The 19,361-nt window shown below is 38.8% G+C and overlaps 1 protein-coding gene across 4 annotated transcripts in view; it reads left to right on the top strand.

Moving 5' to 3' along the window:
- The first annotated feature begins 6,580 nt into the window (after positions 1-6,580).
- Positions 6,581-19,361, top strand: part of LOC141330858 (hepatocyte nuclear factor 4-beta-like) — a 34,297-nt gene continuing 21,516 nt past the window's right edge. For 2 of the 4 annotated variants that reach the window (XM_073835637.1, XM_073835636.1), the window contains exons 1-3: positions 6,583-7,004; positions 16,783-16,966; positions 18,464-18,558. In XM_073835637.1, coding sequence (XP_073691738.1) covers positions 6,890-7,004; positions 16,783-16,966; positions 18,464-18,558 — 394 coding nt within the window. In that variant the 5' untranslated portion in view covers positions 6,583-6,889. Of the gene's footprint in view, positions 7,005-16,761; positions 16,967-18,463; positions 18,559-19,361 lie in introns of all 4 variants that reach the window. The other 2 variants (XM_073835635.1, XM_073835634.1) reach the window with 2 other exon arrangements.

The raw sequence follows: 19,361 nt of genomic DNA, 5'->3' as shown, positions 1-19,361 counted from the left end.
AATAAAGTGAATATTTGGAGTGGTTCAATTTAGTTGATAATTCAATTGTGCAGCGCTTAATGACTAGATGGTGCAATGCATCATCTTCCTGTATGCCGCAAAGTAATTCTCATTCTACACCTCCTGGTCATGTATTTTTATGCTCAGATTTTTTCCCATTAGGAAACTGCCCCAGTAATGATACAATGCATTATTTCAGCTATTGCTTTTGCAGAATTAACTGAAGTCTGTTTGAAATATGTAGCATGGATATAATACATCTCCATAGTGTAATCATACTTCCTACTGCCTGATTACCTCTACCTCTGCTCATTCTGGTCGCTTTCATAAACCTGAGCAATTAGTTCTCTGTGTGTGTGTGTACTGCATATACAGTCAAGCCCGAAATTATTCATACCCCTGGCAAATTCTGACTTAAAGTTACTTTTATTCAACCAGCAAGTTTTTTTTGACCGGAAATGACAGAGGCTTCTCCCAAAAGATAATAAGTATGAAAGGCATCATTTTGGAAAAATTTATTACTAATCTTTTATTTACATTTGGACAAAAAGTGCCATGTCCAAAATTATTCATACCCTTCTCAATAATCAATAGAAAAGCCTTTTTTTGGCTATTACAGCAATCAAACGCTTCCTATAATTGCTGACCAGCTTTTTGCATGTCTTTTTTTTTTGCCCATTCATCTTTAGTGATGAGGTCCAACTCTTTCAGGTTGGAGGGTCTCCTTGCCATCACCCTGATCTTTAGCTCCCTCCACAGATTCTCAATTGGATTTTAGTCAGGACTCTGGCTGGGCCACTGCAAAACGTTAATGCTAACCATTTCTTCACCACTTTTGCTGTGTGTTTTGGGTCGTTGTCGTGCTGAAATGTCCACTGGTGCCCAAGGCCAAGTTTCTCTGCAGACTGCCTGATGTTATTGTTGATAATTTTGATGTATTGCTCCTTTTTAATGCGCCGTTTACTGTGATTAGGTTCCCTGGTCCACCGACTGAAAAACACCCCAAAAACATTAGGTTCCCACCACCATGTTTGACAGTGGGGATGGTGTTCTTAGGGTTGAAGGCTTCTCCTTTTTTACGCCAAATGAAGGCTACATCATTGTGGCCAAACAATTCAATTTTTGTTTCATCTGACCATAAAACAGAAGACCAGAAGCCTTCTTCTTTGTCCAGATGAGCATTTGCAAAGGCTAAGTGGGCTTTTGTGTGCCTTATCTGAAGAAGTGGTGTCCTCCTTGGTCTGCGTCCGTGGAACCCAGCGGTGTGCAGTGTCTGTTGGACTGTCTGCCTTGAGATGTTGAGATGTCACCAGCAGAGCCCATGGCCTTGGTGGTGATCCTTGGATTCTTTTTTTACCTCTCTCACTATCCTCCTGTCAAGCACAAGTATCATTTTGGCTTCCAAACCACGTCCTCTGCGATTTTTCACAATGCGGAACGTCTTGTATTTTTTAATAATACTTTGCACTGTAGCCACTGGAACTTCAAAACATTTAGATATGGTATTTCCTGACTTGTGAGCAGCCACAATGCGCAGCCGCAGGTCCTCAGTGAGCTCCTTTGTCTTAGCCATGACTGTCCACAAACCAACAGCAGAGAGCTTCTGTTTTTCACCTGTTGAGTTGATTAAAACTGTTCCCAATGAATCAGGGTAATTAGGATGCTTTAGAACAGCTTGGACTATTTGGAATGCTATAGAACTTTGGATTTTACCATAGACTGTGACAGTTTGCAAAGGGTATGAATAATTTTGGACATGCCACTATTTGTTCAAATGTAAATAAAAGCTGAGAAATATTTTTTTTCCACAATGATGTCTCTTGTACACCATCTTATTATTTTTTGGAAGAAGCCTGTGTCATTTCTGGTCAAAAAAAAATTGGTCAGAATTTGCCAGGGGTATGAATAATTCCGGGCTTGACTGTATATATACTGTAGATTTTATTCCATTCTAGTTATCGCTTGTGCAGAATTCCATAGTATATTTAAAAGCATGACTTAATTTGCCTCCACCAAACAAAAGATTTGAAAAAGAAAGAGTTTCAGATGCCAGGCTGTTCCGAAGCACCAGAGCCATCATTTATTTATGTTTGGTTAATAGCCCTAGCCGCATTACAGGCAAGGTTGTGACAGCACTGAGCAACAGCCAAGTCCAATTTTGCTGCTCTCCACACTTTACCTTTCCAAACTGCACAGGCACCGACTCTGAAATACAGCTGCTCTTGCCCATCAATCACTCTTCAGTCCACACATGCAGACAGGTAGAGCTGCCTCTAGTGCACCTGTGAGGAGTAAATTCTGGTGCACTGACAGAGCCTTACACTGGCTGTATAGGCATTCAGATTTAAGACAGGTGAGCCACTTATTTTAGTCACTTCAGGCACAGAATAGAGCGCTGCAATCTGAACCTTTGGTATCTGCCCGAGACGTTCTCTTTTCGTAATGGCAAGACATGTTTCATGCTGTTTCTCCATAAAGAGCTGCATATGGTTTTAGTCTGGCATTTGTTCTGTGAGTGCTCTTCAAAAAAATGTAAGTGGGGTACTAATGTATACTCTGTACTTTGTCTCCACCTAGTGATCATACTCAAAAACCAATTCAAGCCAAAAATAAAATAAAATAAAATAAAATAAAATAAAATAAAATAAAATAAAATAAAATAAAATAAAATAAAATAAAATAAAATAAAATAAAATAAAATAAAATAAAATAAAATAAAATAAAAATGTTCAGAACTACAAAAAATATACTAATAATTATAACCTTTAAAAGTGCAAATGACTTCGATTTTTTTTTTTCAGTATGAAGCAGCAATATCTTTTTTGGGAGCCACGGCACATTCACTGCTCAGCTGTGCTGTGACTGACAGGTTTTTATGAGCTATCAGTCATCTAAAGCGTGGTCTGTGTGTGTTATCGTGTGTTGGGGGAGGTCTGACCCACGGCCTAGCCTGACATTTAGAGAAGGAGCGATGCTCACCAAGGAAATCCCATTACAGCAAAGCATGATGGATCTTTTTCTTCAAAAAAAGTAATATGCAGCCTGACATATAATTTGTCATAATTTGCACAAATAAAATTACTACATTCAGTCCTACTGCTTTTTTGGTTTTTATTTCATAATATCTTTTCTATTTTAAATAGCTTTTATTGTTATTGAGCTAAATAGGGGCATGAGAAAGATTTCTAATATTATTAAAATATATTTGTTAGCTATCATCTGTGGTGAATTATTATCTTTTTGTGAAAACAACAACAACAAAAAAAAGATGGAAAACTAAACAATATTACATAATATGCGTATTATAAACTCAATGCTGCAGCATAGAGAACAAAGCATGAATATTCAATGACTGCATCTACTGTATATCATTGAGATTTGATCCATCCAAAATGTGCATTAATAAAGATGTGTGTAGCATAAGATAAAAAACACATAAAAGAAATAAGAGATTAAAGATATAGCTCAGCCAAAAATTTTAATTGCCCTATGATTTACTCACCCCACAACATATATGCACTGAATTAAAAACAGTGATTTTATTGTCCTTAAAAATTTAAGTCCTTACCACTTTATTTTCAGTGATTTTTGAGAAAACAAGCCCAAAGTTGTTTATAAGCCAACTTGGCAACACTGGTTTCATTTTACTTCACACTGAAATGGTTTCTTAAAGAGGCCAAAAATGGAAACTACCCCATGATTTACTCACTCTCAAGCCATCCTAGGTGTTTATGACTTTCTTCTTTCGGACAAATACAATCGGAGTTAATGTCCTGGCTCTTCCAATCTTTATAATAGCAGTAAATGGGTGTTGAGACTTTGAAGTCCAATAAAGTGCATCCATCAATCATAAGAAGTACTCCACACGGCTTCGAGAGGCTAATAAAGGCCTTTTGAAGTGAATCAATGCGTGCAAGAAAAATATCCATATTTTAAACTTTGTAAACCATAATCTCTAGTTTCCACTAATTGTCGTACACACATACGTTATATAGTAGATGCTATATACAGTAAGTGCAAATAGCGATGGATTATATTTACACTAAGCGCAAATAAGGATTCTGTTTATACTAAGTGCAAATAGCTATAGATTCTATTACCACTGTTAAAATAGCTGGATTTTCTGCTATTTATACTACTGCATTGCAAGTAGTGGCAATTATCTGCACCACAGTATTGTAGCACATTATAAAACAGTATGCAATAATAACATATTGAGTGTAGATTATAATTTTAATTCAAATTATTAAATAGATGCACCCCATTGAAAAAAATAACGCTTTCTGTACACTTACCCTAAACCTACCCGATACCTCATTTTCAGCTTTTTGATTATTTCCTTCATTTTTATTGAAAATAAAGGCCTTTCTGCTGTGATACAAGGTTTGAAAACAGAGAAAAAGTACAGCATGCATTGTGTCAAATACACCACTAGAGCTGATGTTTGATAATCGTCTTTTGTAGTGTTGACTACCCCAATCACACATTGGTGGGTGGAGTTAGTGTAAATAGCCTCTGCCAACAAGGTGGGCTATTTGAACTTCCAAAATGCAGTTTAAATGCAGATTCAAAGGGCTCTAAACGATCCCAGCCAACTTCTGTGAACTTCTACTAAAACAACTTTGGGCTTGTTTTATCAAGAAGTAATTAAAAATCGCTGAAAATTAAATGGCTAGAGTTTACATATATTTTTAAGCACAATTAAATCACCTTTTTTTTAATTCAGTGCATATACTGTATATGCAATGAGATGGTCATTTGCTCCTTGAATAAGCTACAGGGGAAGTTGGACTTTTATTTGAAAGGGACTAGAAATTATGGAAGCCCGTTTCCGCCACTGAATATTTTTTTAAAAAAAGGTTATTGCAACTTGTTATCTTACAATTCAGATTTTTTTCATAGAATTGTGAGATATAAACTCACAACTGTGAATTATAAAGTCAGAATTGCGTGATAAAAACTTGCAATTCTGAGAAATAAAGTCGCAATTGTGTGATATAAAGTCAGAATTCCAATTTATAAACTCACAATTCTGAGAAATGAAGCCAGAATTGTGTGATATAAACTCGCAATTTCGAGTTAAGTTAGAATTGCAAGATATAAACTCGCAATTCTGAGTAAAATCACAATTGCGTGATATAAACTCACAATTCTGAGAAATAAAGTCAGAATTGAGTGATATAAACTCCCAATTGCAAGTTATTAAGTCAGAATTGCAAGATATAAACTCGCAGTTCTGAGAAATGAAGTCAGAATTGTGTGATAAAAAATCTCAATTGTGAGTTAAGTCAGAATTGTATGATATAAACTCCCAATTGCGAGTTATTAAGTCAGAATTGCAAGATTTAAACTTGCAATTCTGAGTGTGTGATATAAACCTGCAATTCTGAGAAATGAAGTCAGAATTGTGTAATATAAACTCGCAATTGTGAGAAAAAAGTCAGAATTGCGAGATACAAAGTCACAACTGCAAGAAAAAAAGTCCGAATTGCATGATATAAACTCGCAATTCACTTTATATCCCACAATTCTGACTTTATATGCAGCAATTCTGACTTTTTCTCGCAATTGTGCGTTTATATCTAACAGTTCTGAGAAAAAGTTAGAATTTCGAATTTATAGGATGCAATTCTAAAAAAAAAAACTGAGATGTAAATGCGCAATTGCGAGTAAAATCAGATAATGTGAGATAAAGTTGAAATTACCTTTTTTATTTTTTATTCAGTGGCAGAAATGGCCTTCCATAAGAAATGGTTCACCAAATGAAATTATTTTGGCAGAATATTATAGAAAAATATTACAAAATATATGGGGTTCCTTATGCAGACTGCATAAATGGTGTATATCCCTTATTTTGGGCTTGTGCTCTCAATCCGTGTAGTTTATTTCAATCTTTTTCAGACCAGTTCACTTATGTCTCTAGAAAAACATGGCAACACTGACAGCCACTATGAAATCAGGCCAACAGATGTAAGAAGAAAGTCCAAAAACACTGGTACTATTCAGAAGAATAAGCGATAGACCAACAAAAACTTACTGACTGAAGGCACTCAATAGCATTCTTGTTGATTGTATTGATACAATTCTCTGGTGAAAGAGCTCAAGTTGATCTTATTGTATCACTTCAAATGTGATACAGTTTGAATGTGGCAAAAGAGAAGGAATGTAACGCAATAGCATGTTATCATGCTGCCTTTGATCAATAGCACCGTTGACCTGATAGCAAATACACCAAAAGGGCAAAGTTTGAAAATAAAAGCTACTGGCTGTTCTCTTGAAGAAAGAAGATGGGCGTCCAGCCACTAAAACACCTCTCAGACTTAAAAAAAATTCACACTATGTTCTCACTACACAAGCATGTGATCCATCATACAGTAGGCCTCAGTGCTACTCATGGCCTCAGGCCTTAAGGTGCATCTCTAAAATAAAGCAAATTAACCAACAAAGCAACGCTATTCTGTTGTTACTGAACAATAAATGTTATTTCCCACTGAAGAGTGAGTCATGTTTACCTGATCCAGATCCCTCCCCTTTATGATTCCCTCTGCACTGATAAGAGAACAGCAAACACATAGACATTTGGCTAAATCTCAGCCTCTCTATCAGTCTAGCTCTGATGAGTCTCAGACATTAATTATTGGATTCTCAGCTCCGCTTCAGTTTCTGGGTGCAGGCAACGTATGGGAGAAGAACAACGATCTCAATGTGATTCCACCATTTGAAGTCCATTGAGAGGAAAGGGCAGAGTAATAGATCCAAGAGCGTACTGATATGCTGAGGCTGAAGTGTTTACAAGCTTGGATGGACTCAACAGGCCGCTGAGAGAAACGCTGGTGAGCTTAGTGGTGCGCTGTTGGTTCTCTGATACAGGCCGAAACGTGACTTTACCATGAAGATCTCTGGGACTTCACTTGACCTAGGCGCAACAGACTATGGAATAACCCTGGACCCTACATTCACCATGCTGGAGTTTGACGGTTTACGTGTTCTCCCTGTACAAACAGGTACGTCTAACCTTTGGTCTACTGACTCATTACCCACTTATTGACGCAAAAAGACAGTAATGATTTCTGAAGACAAGCCTACTGGATGTTCTATTCTTGAAGAAAAAAACTGCTTTTCAGATTAACTAACTTCTATTAATGTTTTGTTAAAGTTCTAAAAATGTTATTTCCAAACGTTTTCTGAGCGTTCCAAATGAAAAACGCTTTTAAAAATGTTCAACATTCCATTTTAGCATTTTGTAAACATTATGGGAATTATACTTTTACAGGTTCTCATACATTCTGAACCAAGTAGTAATATATAAACAAACATTCTATTATTGTCACTGTTAATTCATAACTTTGAGAGATCCTTGCCAAACCACTAGCCAAAGTTCTGAGAACTTAGTTAATGCCGGTTAGTGCTTGTAGCCCTTCTTAGCCGCTCAAAAGTTTGGGATCAGTACGATTTTTAATGCTTTTTTAAAAGACACTTTTCTGCTCACCAATGCATTAAAAATGCAGAAAAAAAATTTAATTTAGGAAAATGTTAATGCAGTTAAAAAATAGTGGTTTTCTATTTTAATATACTTTAAAATATCATTTATTTCTGTGATGCAAATCTGAATTTTCAGCATCATTACTCCAGTATTCGGTGTTACAAGATCCTTCAGGAATCATTCTAAAATGCTGCTTTATTTTCAGTGTTCGAAACAGTTGTGCTGCTTAATATTTTGTTGGAACCTGTCATTTTTCCCCCAAATAAAAAGTAGAAAAGAACAGCTTTTATTTAAAACAGAACAATCATTTGTAACAATATAAACTACCAACTAAAAGTTTGGGCTCAGTAAATTTTTATTATTTCTTTTTTTGAAAGAAATTAATACTTTTATACACCAAGGATGTGTTCAATTCATAAAAAGTGGTAGTAAAGTTTTGATAATAAAGTATTTTGAATAAACGCTGTTCTTTTTAACCTTTTATTCATCAAGAATCCTGAAAAAAGAATCACAGTTTCCAAAAAAATGAAGCAGCGCAACTGTTTCCAACATTGATAATAACTATAATTAATCAGCATATTAGCATGATTTTTGAAGAATCATGTAACACTGAACACTAAAGTAATAGCTGATAAAAATTCAGCTTTGCATCACAGGAATAAATTATATTTTAATATATATTCATATAGATCACCATTATTTTAAATTATTATTATTGTTTTTAGAATTTTTGATCAAGTAAATCTAGCTTTGATGAGCATATAAGAATTCTTTAAAAAAACATTACAAATCTTACTGATCTCAAACTTTTGAGAGGCAGTGTATATATGTATGTATGAATTATAATTGAATATTATATCACATTTTGCCCTTGGCCTGACCTTTTAATGCCTAATCTAATCTCACTTTGACGTAAAGGACAAATTATCTAATATTTTTATCATTTTCTGTTTTATATCATTTGAGCATGATTTTTGCACCACATGACTTTAATATTGTCAGCAATTTTATATTTACAGCAAATATTTTATATTTCAACTTTTTCCCCCTAAGAAAGAATAATACCAGTAATGATAACACTTTACAAGAAGGTTTTATTTGTTAACATGTTTAACTAACACTCAGCAATATATTTTTGTACTTAATAATTTTTATTAATGTCAGTTAATAAAAAAATGCGGTCCCACTTTACATTAGGTGGCTTAAATACTATGTACTTACATTTAAATGAATCATTTGGTACAATGTACTTATTGTGTGTTTTTACATTATACTTATCTTTTTTTAAAAACCTATATGTAGTTACATTTGTAATTAATTTCTGTAATTACCACTGTTGACCCATCCCTTACACCCTAACCCACCCATAAACCTACCAATACCACCAAACCTGTCTCTAACCTTACCCATATCCCATCTTAATAGAAGCAAAAGTGTTTTACAATGCATTATGACCACATGAAGTACATTGTACTTATTTTTTATGTAAGTACATAATAGTTAAAACCACCTAATATAAAGTGTGACCAAAAATACAATTGATCATAGTTTGCTCATGTTAGTTCACAGTGCATTAACTAATTTTAACAAAATTTTATTTAAAAAATATATTAGCACATGTAAATATCTTAGTTTATAAATATTAGTTAATGTACAGTTGAATTTAGCTTATTTTATCAAAGTAACAATATAAATATATATAAAAAGAATGTAATTCTTTGATTGGGGCATTTTCTTCATTATAATATTGAGACCTTTGTCTCACCCTGACAGTGTTGAAGTGAAATGGAATGAAATTGATAGATAAAACAAACAACAAGTGTCACGTCATTGACCTAGTTAACAATCTTCCAGAGGTGCAGCAGTAGCATCCCATTCTCCAGCCCAGCTTCCAAAACACAATTTATGCTGTTGACCAGCAAGGTTGGTCTTTTCAGCAGGAGAGGCTTGTTTAAATATGATTGATATTGCATTTGAGTTGCATATACACTACATGCACGGTTGAGTTAAAACATAAACACAAAGATAAATGTTTAAAGGCGGTCTGTCAGCAGTTTGTATGCATGTCTGCTGCCAATGAACATGGAGAACTGCAATGCAGGCCAAGTAGAGCATGTGTTTAACCGCTCTCGTTTTTAAACTCTTCCATACTTGAGTGTTTAGGCCATTTGCTCACAGAGCAGGGCACTAAAAGGTAACTTCGCAATGACATTAGCTCCTATAGCATGAGATGCTGCTATTTCAATTACTGTCTGGTCATAAGAGGACTTTTCAAAAGCCTATGCGCCCCACTTCAACCTGTTCCTGCTTTCCATTATAATCTCATTTTCTTTAATCATTAGAAGCGCTGCTGATTCAGACATACTGGATCCATCTTAGCAAAGCACACAAGCGTGGGTGCCAGAAGCATTGTAGACTCTTAATATAATATAACTGGCCTTTGAACCCAGAGGCGTTCTGTATGTTAGAGCATATTACCTCTCTGAGTGGCTTTAAAGTGCTGAGTGTATTATTTGCATACATTAGGCTTTATTCCTGCGTCCTAAGTGAAGATGTGACGTTCGCTGGCTTGAGATGCAAACTGGTGGCAATCAAATTCGGAGCGCAATTTAATGCAACACATGAGGGAATTGAATTAAATTTTAGCTAACACTGCGAAATTACCTGGGAAATAGCAGTAGACGGAGACTTTTCACTGACCTGTTTAATTAAATGGAGACTCTCTTTCGCAAAGTAATAAGTACAGATACTTTGACGGCGGGCGGATATAATCCACTGGGTGATTGGACACATTTCCTCCGCCGAGTTAGAATTGCAATGGTTTACATCAGGGATCTGCAACAGGAGTCGTCGTGATCATTTTTTTCTCAATTGTGTTTTATGTAAAAAATAATAAAAAAGTTTTAAATTTAGCATTACCTTATGTGCAAACCAATGAATCCTCTGCAGTGAATGGGTGCCATCAGAATGAGAGTCTAAACAGCTGATAAAAACATAACAACAATCCACAAGTAATCCACATCACTCCAGTAGATCAATCAACATCTTGTGAAATGAAAAGCTGTGAGTTTGTAAGAAACAAATCAATCATTAAGATGTTTTTAACTTCAAACTGTTGCTTCCTACTAAAATACGAGTCATGTCTCTGAAACATTCAGGAGAGAAATATGCACAGATCAAGTACAAGTGAACACTATGGAAGCTTGTTTCCGCCAGGTAAGAATAAAAATCCATGCCTTAAAAAGTCAAAATTATGACATACTAAATCACAATTATGACTTCATATTTAAAGTCATAATTATGAGATTAAAAAAAATCCAAATTATGATTTATAAAGTTGCAATTATGACATACTTAAGTCATAATTACAAGATAAAAAGTCGGAATTATGACTTTCAATATTTTAAATTATGATTTTAAAAAGTCGAAATTATGAGATTAAAAAAAGTCAAAAACACATTCATCACAAGGGTGGTCTAATGATAAACTGGACATTCCAGAACAAATTAACTTGGCTTAAAACAGTTTGGAGGACCAAGTTCAGTACACACCTTATTAATAAATTATATAACATTTACAGACAAGCAGAATATATTCCAAAATATGAGTTGAGATAAAAACTGATCTTGAGATAAAAGGTCGAAATTATAATTTACTAAATCAAAATTATGAGATATTATTATTATATTACTATTACATAAGTCATAAAAGTAGGCCATAATTTCAACTTTTTATCTCATAATTATGATTTAAGTATGTCAAAATTTCGACTTAAGGCACACATTTTTTTCTTACCTGGCAGAAACGGTCCTCCATAGAAAACAGTTCTAAACAAATATGTGAGTGGATTTAAATGTGAGAGGACAGAGGATGGACTTTTCCAATAGAGGATTAATGGATACAATATTATGGATTATGGATTACAGATTATGGATAAAAGTGACAGTTTTTAAAATGTAAAATGCCTTCTTGATGGTTATGATGATTATTGAAAAAAATGTTTTAAATTAACTTCTATTCAGCAAGCATGCATTAAATTGAAAATTAAAGCTTAAATTCAAAAGTAAATCAACATTACATTTTATAATATGTGATAAAATGGAACACAAAACCAGTCATAAGGGTCAATTTTGTGAAATTTATATCTTTTTGAGATGTATACATCATCTGAAATGAATAAGCTTTCCACTGATGTATGGTTTATTAGGATTATTGGTTTATTATTACTGACCCCAAACTTTTGAATAGTGGTTATCTATTTTGTCAAATATAAATATAACATAAATAATATATAAATATAAATAATACTAAAAAAGAAAGAAAAAAATAATTTTACTTTTTATCATACACAAAATATAATTTACAAAATACAGTTAACATGTTTTATATTTTATACCTGATTCTTAATACTGTGTTGTTACCTAAATGATCCACAGTTGTGTTTTTTTTTTTTATTTAGTGATAGTTGTTCATGAGTCCCTTGTTTGTCCTGAACAGTTAAACTGCCTGCTGTTCTTCAGAAAAATCCTTCAGGTCTCTAACAATGATCCACTGAAACAGCGAGATGTAAGATGAACCCAAGTGCAGTTTTATTGACAAGTGTGTAATCTAAACAGTGACAAGAGATCCATAATCCAAACGACAAACATAATCCAAACAATGACGTGACTTGAAACAGACTTGACTTGACTATGAATCAGACACTCACCAAACAGCAGGTTACAACATCAATACGCAACCATTCAAACACAAGGGCTATATATAGCAGACAATACAGGTCACATGACATAAACTAACCAATGAAAAACAAGGAACAGGACCATAGCAACCAAAGACAACCAATGAGAACAAGACACATGGAACTAAGGGACCAATAGCAGGAATACATGAGGGCAAGGGAAGCAAGACACAACAGCATAAAACGACTACATAAAGACATGAAAACATGAACATGAAACAAAAACCCAAAACACCCGTTACATTCCCCCCCCTCTAAGGGCGGCACCCGATGCCCAAAACAAAACCAAAACCAACAAGTCCAGGAGGGTGGTAGAGCAGGGGTAAAGTAGGGGGCGGGATGGAGGGCCAGGTCCATGTAGGGGAACAGGTTCAGTCAGAGTCAAGGCCTGGACCCGGGGGCAATGGCAGACAGTGGGCCAGTGGAGGTCCTGGGCCGTGGAGCAGTGACAGACAGTGGAACACTGGAGGACCTGGGCCATGGAGCAGTGGCAGACGATGAAACACTGGAGGACCTGGGCCGTGGAGCAGTGGCAGACGATGAAACACTGAAGGACCTGGGCCGTGGAGCAGTGGCAGACTGTGGAACACTGGAGGACCTGGGCTGTGGAGCAGTGGCAGACGGTGAATCAATGGAGGTCCTGGGCTGTGGAGCAATGGCAGACGATGAAACACTGTAGGACCTGGGCTGTGGAGCAGTGGCAGACGATGAAACACTGTAGGACCTGGGCCGTGGAGCAGTGGCAGACGATGTTAACACTGGAGGACCTGGGCCGTGGAGCAGTGGCAGACGATGAAACACTGTAGGACCTGGGCCGTGGAGCAATGGCAGACTGTGGAACACTGGAGGACCTGGGCCGTGGAGCAATGGCAGACTGTGGAACACTGGAGGACCTGGGCCGTGGAGCAATGGCAGACTGTGGAACACTGTAGGACCTGGGCCGTGGAGCAATGGCAGACTGTGGAACACTGGAGGACCTGGGCCGTGGAGCAGTGGCAGACGATGAAACACTGTAGGACCTGGGCCGTGGAGCAATGGCAGACTGTGGAACACTGTAGGACCTGGGCCGTGGAGCAATGGCAGACTGTGGAACACTGTAGGACCTGGGCCGTGGAGCAATGGCAGACTGTGGAACACTGGAGGACCTGGGCCGTGGAGCAATGGCAGACTGTGGAACACTGTAGGACCTGGGCCGTGGAGCAATGGCAGACTGTGGAACACTGGAGGACCTGGGCCGTGGAGCAATGGCAGACTGTGGAACACTGTAGGACCTGGGCCGTGGAGCAATGGCAGACTGTGGAACACTGGAGGACCTGGGCCGTGGAGCAGTGGCAGACGATGAAACACTGTAGGACCTGGGCCGTGGAGCAATGGCAGACTGTGGAACACTGGAGGACCTGGGCCGTGGAGCAGTGGCAGACGATGTTAACACTGGAGGACCTGGGCCGTGGAGCAGTGGCAGACGATGAAACACTGTAGGACCTGGGCCGTGGAGCAATGGCAGACTGTGGAACACTGGAGGACCTGGGCTGTGGAGCAGTGGCAGACGGTGAATCAATGGAGGTCCTGGGCTGTGGAGCAATGGCAGACGATGAAACACTGTAGGACCTGGGCTGTGGAGCAGTGGCAGACGATGAAACACTGTAGGACCTGGGCCGTGGAGCAGTGGCAGACGATGAAACTCTGTAGGACCTGGGCCGTGGAGCAATGGCAGACTGTGGAACACTGGAGGACCTGGGCCGTGGAGCAGTGGCAGACGATGAAACACTGTAGGACCTGGGCCGTGGAGCAATGGCAGACTGTGGAACACTGGAGGACCTGGGCCGTGGAGCAATGGCAGACTGTGGAACACTGGAGGACCTGGGCCGTGGAGCAGTGGCAGACTGTGGAACACTGTAGGACCTGGGCCGTGGAGCAGTGGCAGACTGTGGAACACTGTAGGACCTGGGCCGTGGAGCAGTGGCAGACGGTGAATCAATGGAGGTCCTGGGCCGTGGAGCAATGGCAGACTGTGGAACACTGGAGGTCCTGGGCCGTGGAGCAATGGCAGACTGTGGAACAGTGGAGGTCCTGGGCCGTGGAGCAATGGCAGACTGTGGAACAGTGGAGGACCTGGGCCGTGGAGCAATGGCAGACTGTGGAACACTGGAGGACCTGGGCCGTGGAGCAGTGGCAGACTGTGGAACACTGTAGGACCTGGGCCGTGGAGCAGTGGCAGACTGTGGAACACTGTAGGACCTGGGCCGTGGAGCAGTGGCAGACGGTGAATCAATGGAGGTCCTGGGCCGTGGAGCAATGGCAGACTGTGGAACACTGGAGGACCTGGGCCGTGGAGCAATGGCAGACTGTGGAACAGTGGAGGACCTGGGCCATGAAACAGTGGCAGACTGGGAAACAGTGGAGGGCCTGGGGCATGGAGTAATGACAGACCTGGATCATGAAGCAGAGGTGGACCTGGACCGTGGATCAGTGGCAGACAGTGAAGCTTTGGAGGACCTGGGTTATGGAGCAGTGGCAGACCATGGAGCAGTGGAAGCTAGGGCGGAGCCGGTAGAGCAGGAAGCCATGGCGGTGCAGGCAAAGCAGGAAGCCATGGCGGTGCAGGCAAAGCAGGAAGCCTTGGCGGTGCAGGCAGAGCGTGAAGTTCATAAAAGGGTACCACCCTCTTGGGAAGTTCTGCCGTGAACGCCGCCTCCTTGGAAGGTTCTGCAGCTGGTGCTGCCACCTCTGGAGGCACTGGCTTGGCAGACTCATGGTCAGAGGAGGCCTCTGGAGCAGACTCGTGGACAGACGAGGCCTCTGTAGCACAGTGTGCAGCCCACACACTCAAAATGGCGATGGCCATCACAGGCAGCGCAGTGGATAGAGGGAGACCCACTGGGCTAGTGGGTACAGGGACCACTGGGATGCCAGCAGCTCTCACTGACATCATTGGTGGGTCCATCACACTTGCAATCATGACATGACGAGGCTCTGAAGGATAAGGTGAGGCATGGCGTGGCTCTGGCAGATCAGAGGAGGCATGGCGTGGCTCTGGCATAGGGACTGTGGATTGGCTTGACTCTAGCGTGGCGGCCATCTTGTGAACAGGCTCTGGGATGGCGGCCATCTTGTGAACAGGCTCTGGGATGGCAGCCATGAGGGTGCAGACTCTGGAAGGGCGGCCATCTTGTGAACAGGCTTAGGGATCGCAGCCATCTTGGGTGCAGACTCTGGTGTGGCAGGCTCTGGGATGGCGGCCATGAAGGGTGCAGACCTTGGAGCGGCAGGCTTGGCGTGAGCAGGCCATGGCGTGATGTGAGCAGGCCTTGAAGCAGCAGGCATGACGTGAGCAGGCTTTGAAGCAGCAGGCATGACGTGAGCAGGCTTTGAAGCAGCAGGCATGACGTGAGCAGGCTTTAAAGCAGCAGGCATGACGTGAGCAGGCTTTGAAGCAGCAGGCATGACGTGAGTAGGTCCTGAAGCAACAGGCATGACGTGAGCAGGCATGGTATGAGCAGGCTTTGGCTTGACAGACGTGATGTGAGCAATACCAGACATGATGGTGGGGACGTGAAAGCACTCTGATGGTGTGGGTACTGTGGGATTGTGGGGTTCTTCATCCACAACCCCCACAGTAAAATGTGAACCAGCCAGCAAAAGAGCATGATCAATATACTGTTCAAGAGTCCAGTGTATTTTTCCTCCAGGAAGCCATAAGCAAATGGGATCATTCAATCCCACTCTAAAAATGTCCTTGAGCACCATGTCATTAAAACCCACTACATCACAAAGTCCACAAAAATCTTGAACATACTCCTCTATAACCCGTTCTCCTTGTCGCAGGCAGAGGAGGCGTGAAACTGCTGGGTTCATAGTTGGTCGTGTATTCTGTAACAATGATCCACTGAAACGGCGAGATGTAAGATGAACCCAAGTGCAGCTTTATTGACAAGTGTGTAATCCAAACAGTGACAAGAGATCCATAATCCAAACATAATCCAAACAATGACGTGACTTGACTTGAAACAAACAGACTTGACTATGAATCAGACACTCACCAAACAGCAGGTTACAACATCAATACACGACCATTCAAACACAAGGGCTATACATAGCAGACAATACAGGTCACATGATATAAACTAACCAATGAAAAACAAGGAACAGGACCATAGCAACCAAAGACAACCAATGAGAACAAGACACATGGAACTAAGGGACCAATGGCAGGAATACATGAGGGCAAGGGAAGCAAGACACAACAGCATAAAACGACTACATAATAAAAGACATGAAAACATGAACAAGAAACAAAAACCCAAAACACCCATTACAAGGTCCCACAAATCATTTGGTTTTTCAGCATTTTTGTGGGGGTGGGGGGGGGGACTTTTTGAATATGAAAATCGGGTTAAAATTCTTTTGTCTTCTTTAACTGGATATTTTTGAGATTTATACATCATCTGAAATAAATAATTTGGCCAAGATGCAACTATTTAATCTAGACTCTAAATAAAAATTATAAAAAATTGATTTCTTTTTTCTATTTTTCTAATAGTCCATTCTTTTTCTAATGAAGAGCCACTATTACCAGGCCATGCACCAGCATCAGTACCAATGGCTGCGCCGCAGCAAAGCAGCGTGAATCTCTGCGCTATTTGTGCAGACAGAGCTACAGGGAAACATTATGGGGCGTCCAGTTGTGATGGCTGCAAGGGCTTCTTCAGAAGGAGTGTGCGCAAGAACCATGCCTACACATGCAGGTGAGAACTCACCATCAGACTCACAACTATCCACTATATGTGCTTAAAATACTTACAATTTAATTTTAATTGATCTCTAAATGTGACCCTTGTCCACAAAACCAGTCATAAGGGTCAATTTTTCGAAATTGAGATTTATAGGTCATCTGAAAGCTGAATAAATAAGCTTTCCATTGATGTATAGTTTGTTAGGATAGGACAATATTACAACTATTTCTGAAATCTGAGGATGCAAAAAAAAAAAATTGAAGTACTGAAAAAATTGCCTTTAAAGTTGTCCAAATTAAGTTCTTAGCAATGCATATTACTAATTAAAAATTAAGTTTGAATATATTTACAGTAGGAAATTTACAAAATATCTTCATATCGTAATATCCTAATGATTTTTGGCATAAAATAAATTGATAATTTTGACACTTACAATGTATTTTTCACTATTGCTACAAATATAGAAGGGTTTTGAAATTAATATTTGAGACAAATGAGTTTTCAGATGTTAATTTGTTAATTAATATGCATTGAAACCACAATAAAAGTAAAAAATAAAATACAAATTTTACCTTGGTGACCAACTGAAATTAAAGATGAAGCACTAAAGTAACAAACTGAAAATAATATTTAAAAAAAAAAAAACTGAAAAATAGTAAACCTAAAAAAACTAAAAAGAAATGAGAAAAGCACACAACACAATTACTAAAATATAACAATAAAAGCTAATTCAAAACATTATTAAAAACCATAATAATGCTTGTAAATACTATGACAATAACTTAAGAGGAGACACTACAGGCAAAAACTTTATTTTTTCATGCACCTGTCAAGTTTGAGATTTTGGGCTTTTTGTTTTTTTAAAGTGTTTTTTTTTTTTTCAGACTAGTGGAAAGAAAACACCTAACAGACACTGTTAAGTGTTTCTTTTATATCACTTCATTTATTTGTATCAATAGATTTCAATTACAATGCATATTTTTGAAGGCTGTTTTCTCAAAATGAGTTTTAAATCTCCGCTTCAGTAACACTTAGGCTACACACAGCAAACTTTACATATCCTGAAGATTTACCCTATTCACCTGCAGTGTTTCGCCTTAAGAAAAAAATTACAAACGATTTACATTTTATCATACACAAAATATAATTTACAAAATTCAGTTAGCATTTTTTCTAATATTTTATGTGTATTTTATAGAATAATTAATAGTTAATGTTTGAAGTGCAACCAATATAAATTTGTATTCTATATATACAATCCTGTACAACATCACAGGCCAGCTTATGCAACAGAAATGTTATTTCACATTTCCACCAGATACACATATTGTCTTTGTGGCAGGAGTCCATCTATAAATGATCACAATGTCTGTGTCCTATAAAAAAATAATCAGTGATCTGTGACCACCTTCATCAGAACGTGTAAGAGCATGACCTGAAGTGTTTCATTGGATCTCTTCAAATGTGAGAATTACAGTGGCCTATGTATTTCTGTCTCTATGTGTGAAGGTTCAGCAGGCAGTGTGTGGTGGACAAAGACAAAAGAAACCAATGTCGATACTGCAGACTTCGAAAGTGCTTCCGAGCCGGCATGAGGAAAGAAGGTAAAAGCATGAGTTCATTTCATTTTAGTTTATGATGTAGACTTTCTTCAAGGTCGCAGATCTGGACTAGGCCTGCATATGAACTAATTGAGTTATTGGACTTATCCCAAAACTTATGAATGTCTGCATCTCTTTCTGAATTAAAGATATTGAACAACTGGTTGAACAACAGGTTTAATACACTCTCAAGGTGAAAAGCAAAGAAACAATATAAAAGTATCCGGGCCATTGATTAAAACTTTATAAAGGTATTGTTCTGAGCCATGAGTTCAAGACGTCTTGTCAAATATTGTTTTATAGATGCCAAGTTTCACAGTGTCCTTTCCATCTATGGAATAGAGCTTGTGCTTTCAGCAGGATGAAGCTGTGTCCCTGTAATAAGTTACACAGCTCCAGAGATACAGTAATGCTGAATGAATAATAATGCCACAAAGAGACCCAAGTATAGGTACTATCAGTGTCTCTTGAAAGTGCTGGAAGTCACTGAGTACGTTTACATGGACAACAATATTCCGATTTTAACGCGATTAAGACAATACTCTGATTAAGAAGCAACCATGTAAACTGGTATTTTTGAATAATTTAATCCGACTAAAGTCATAATCGGAGTAAACACAAATCGAATTCAGACAGGTCGAGTATTCCTATTTTAGTGGCATTATGGAAAACATGTACACACCTTAATCACACTATTCCCCTTGTGTAGGACTTTTCGCCACATTTTGCGACAGGATACACACTAATATGAGGGGCCGTATAGGCCATAATTATTGAAAGGCCTCTTGCAAACACTAGTGAAACGA

Source organism: Garra rufa, chromosome 3, assembly GCF_049309525.1.
Source record: "Garra rufa chromosome 3, GarRuf1.0, whole genome shotgun sequence".
Lineage (NCBI taxonomy): Eukaryota > Metazoa > Chordata > Actinopteri > Cypriniformes > Cyprinidae > Garra > Garra rufa.
The sequence above is the reverse complement of the archived record's forward strand: the minus strand, read 5'-3'. Positions and strand labels throughout refer to the sequence as shown.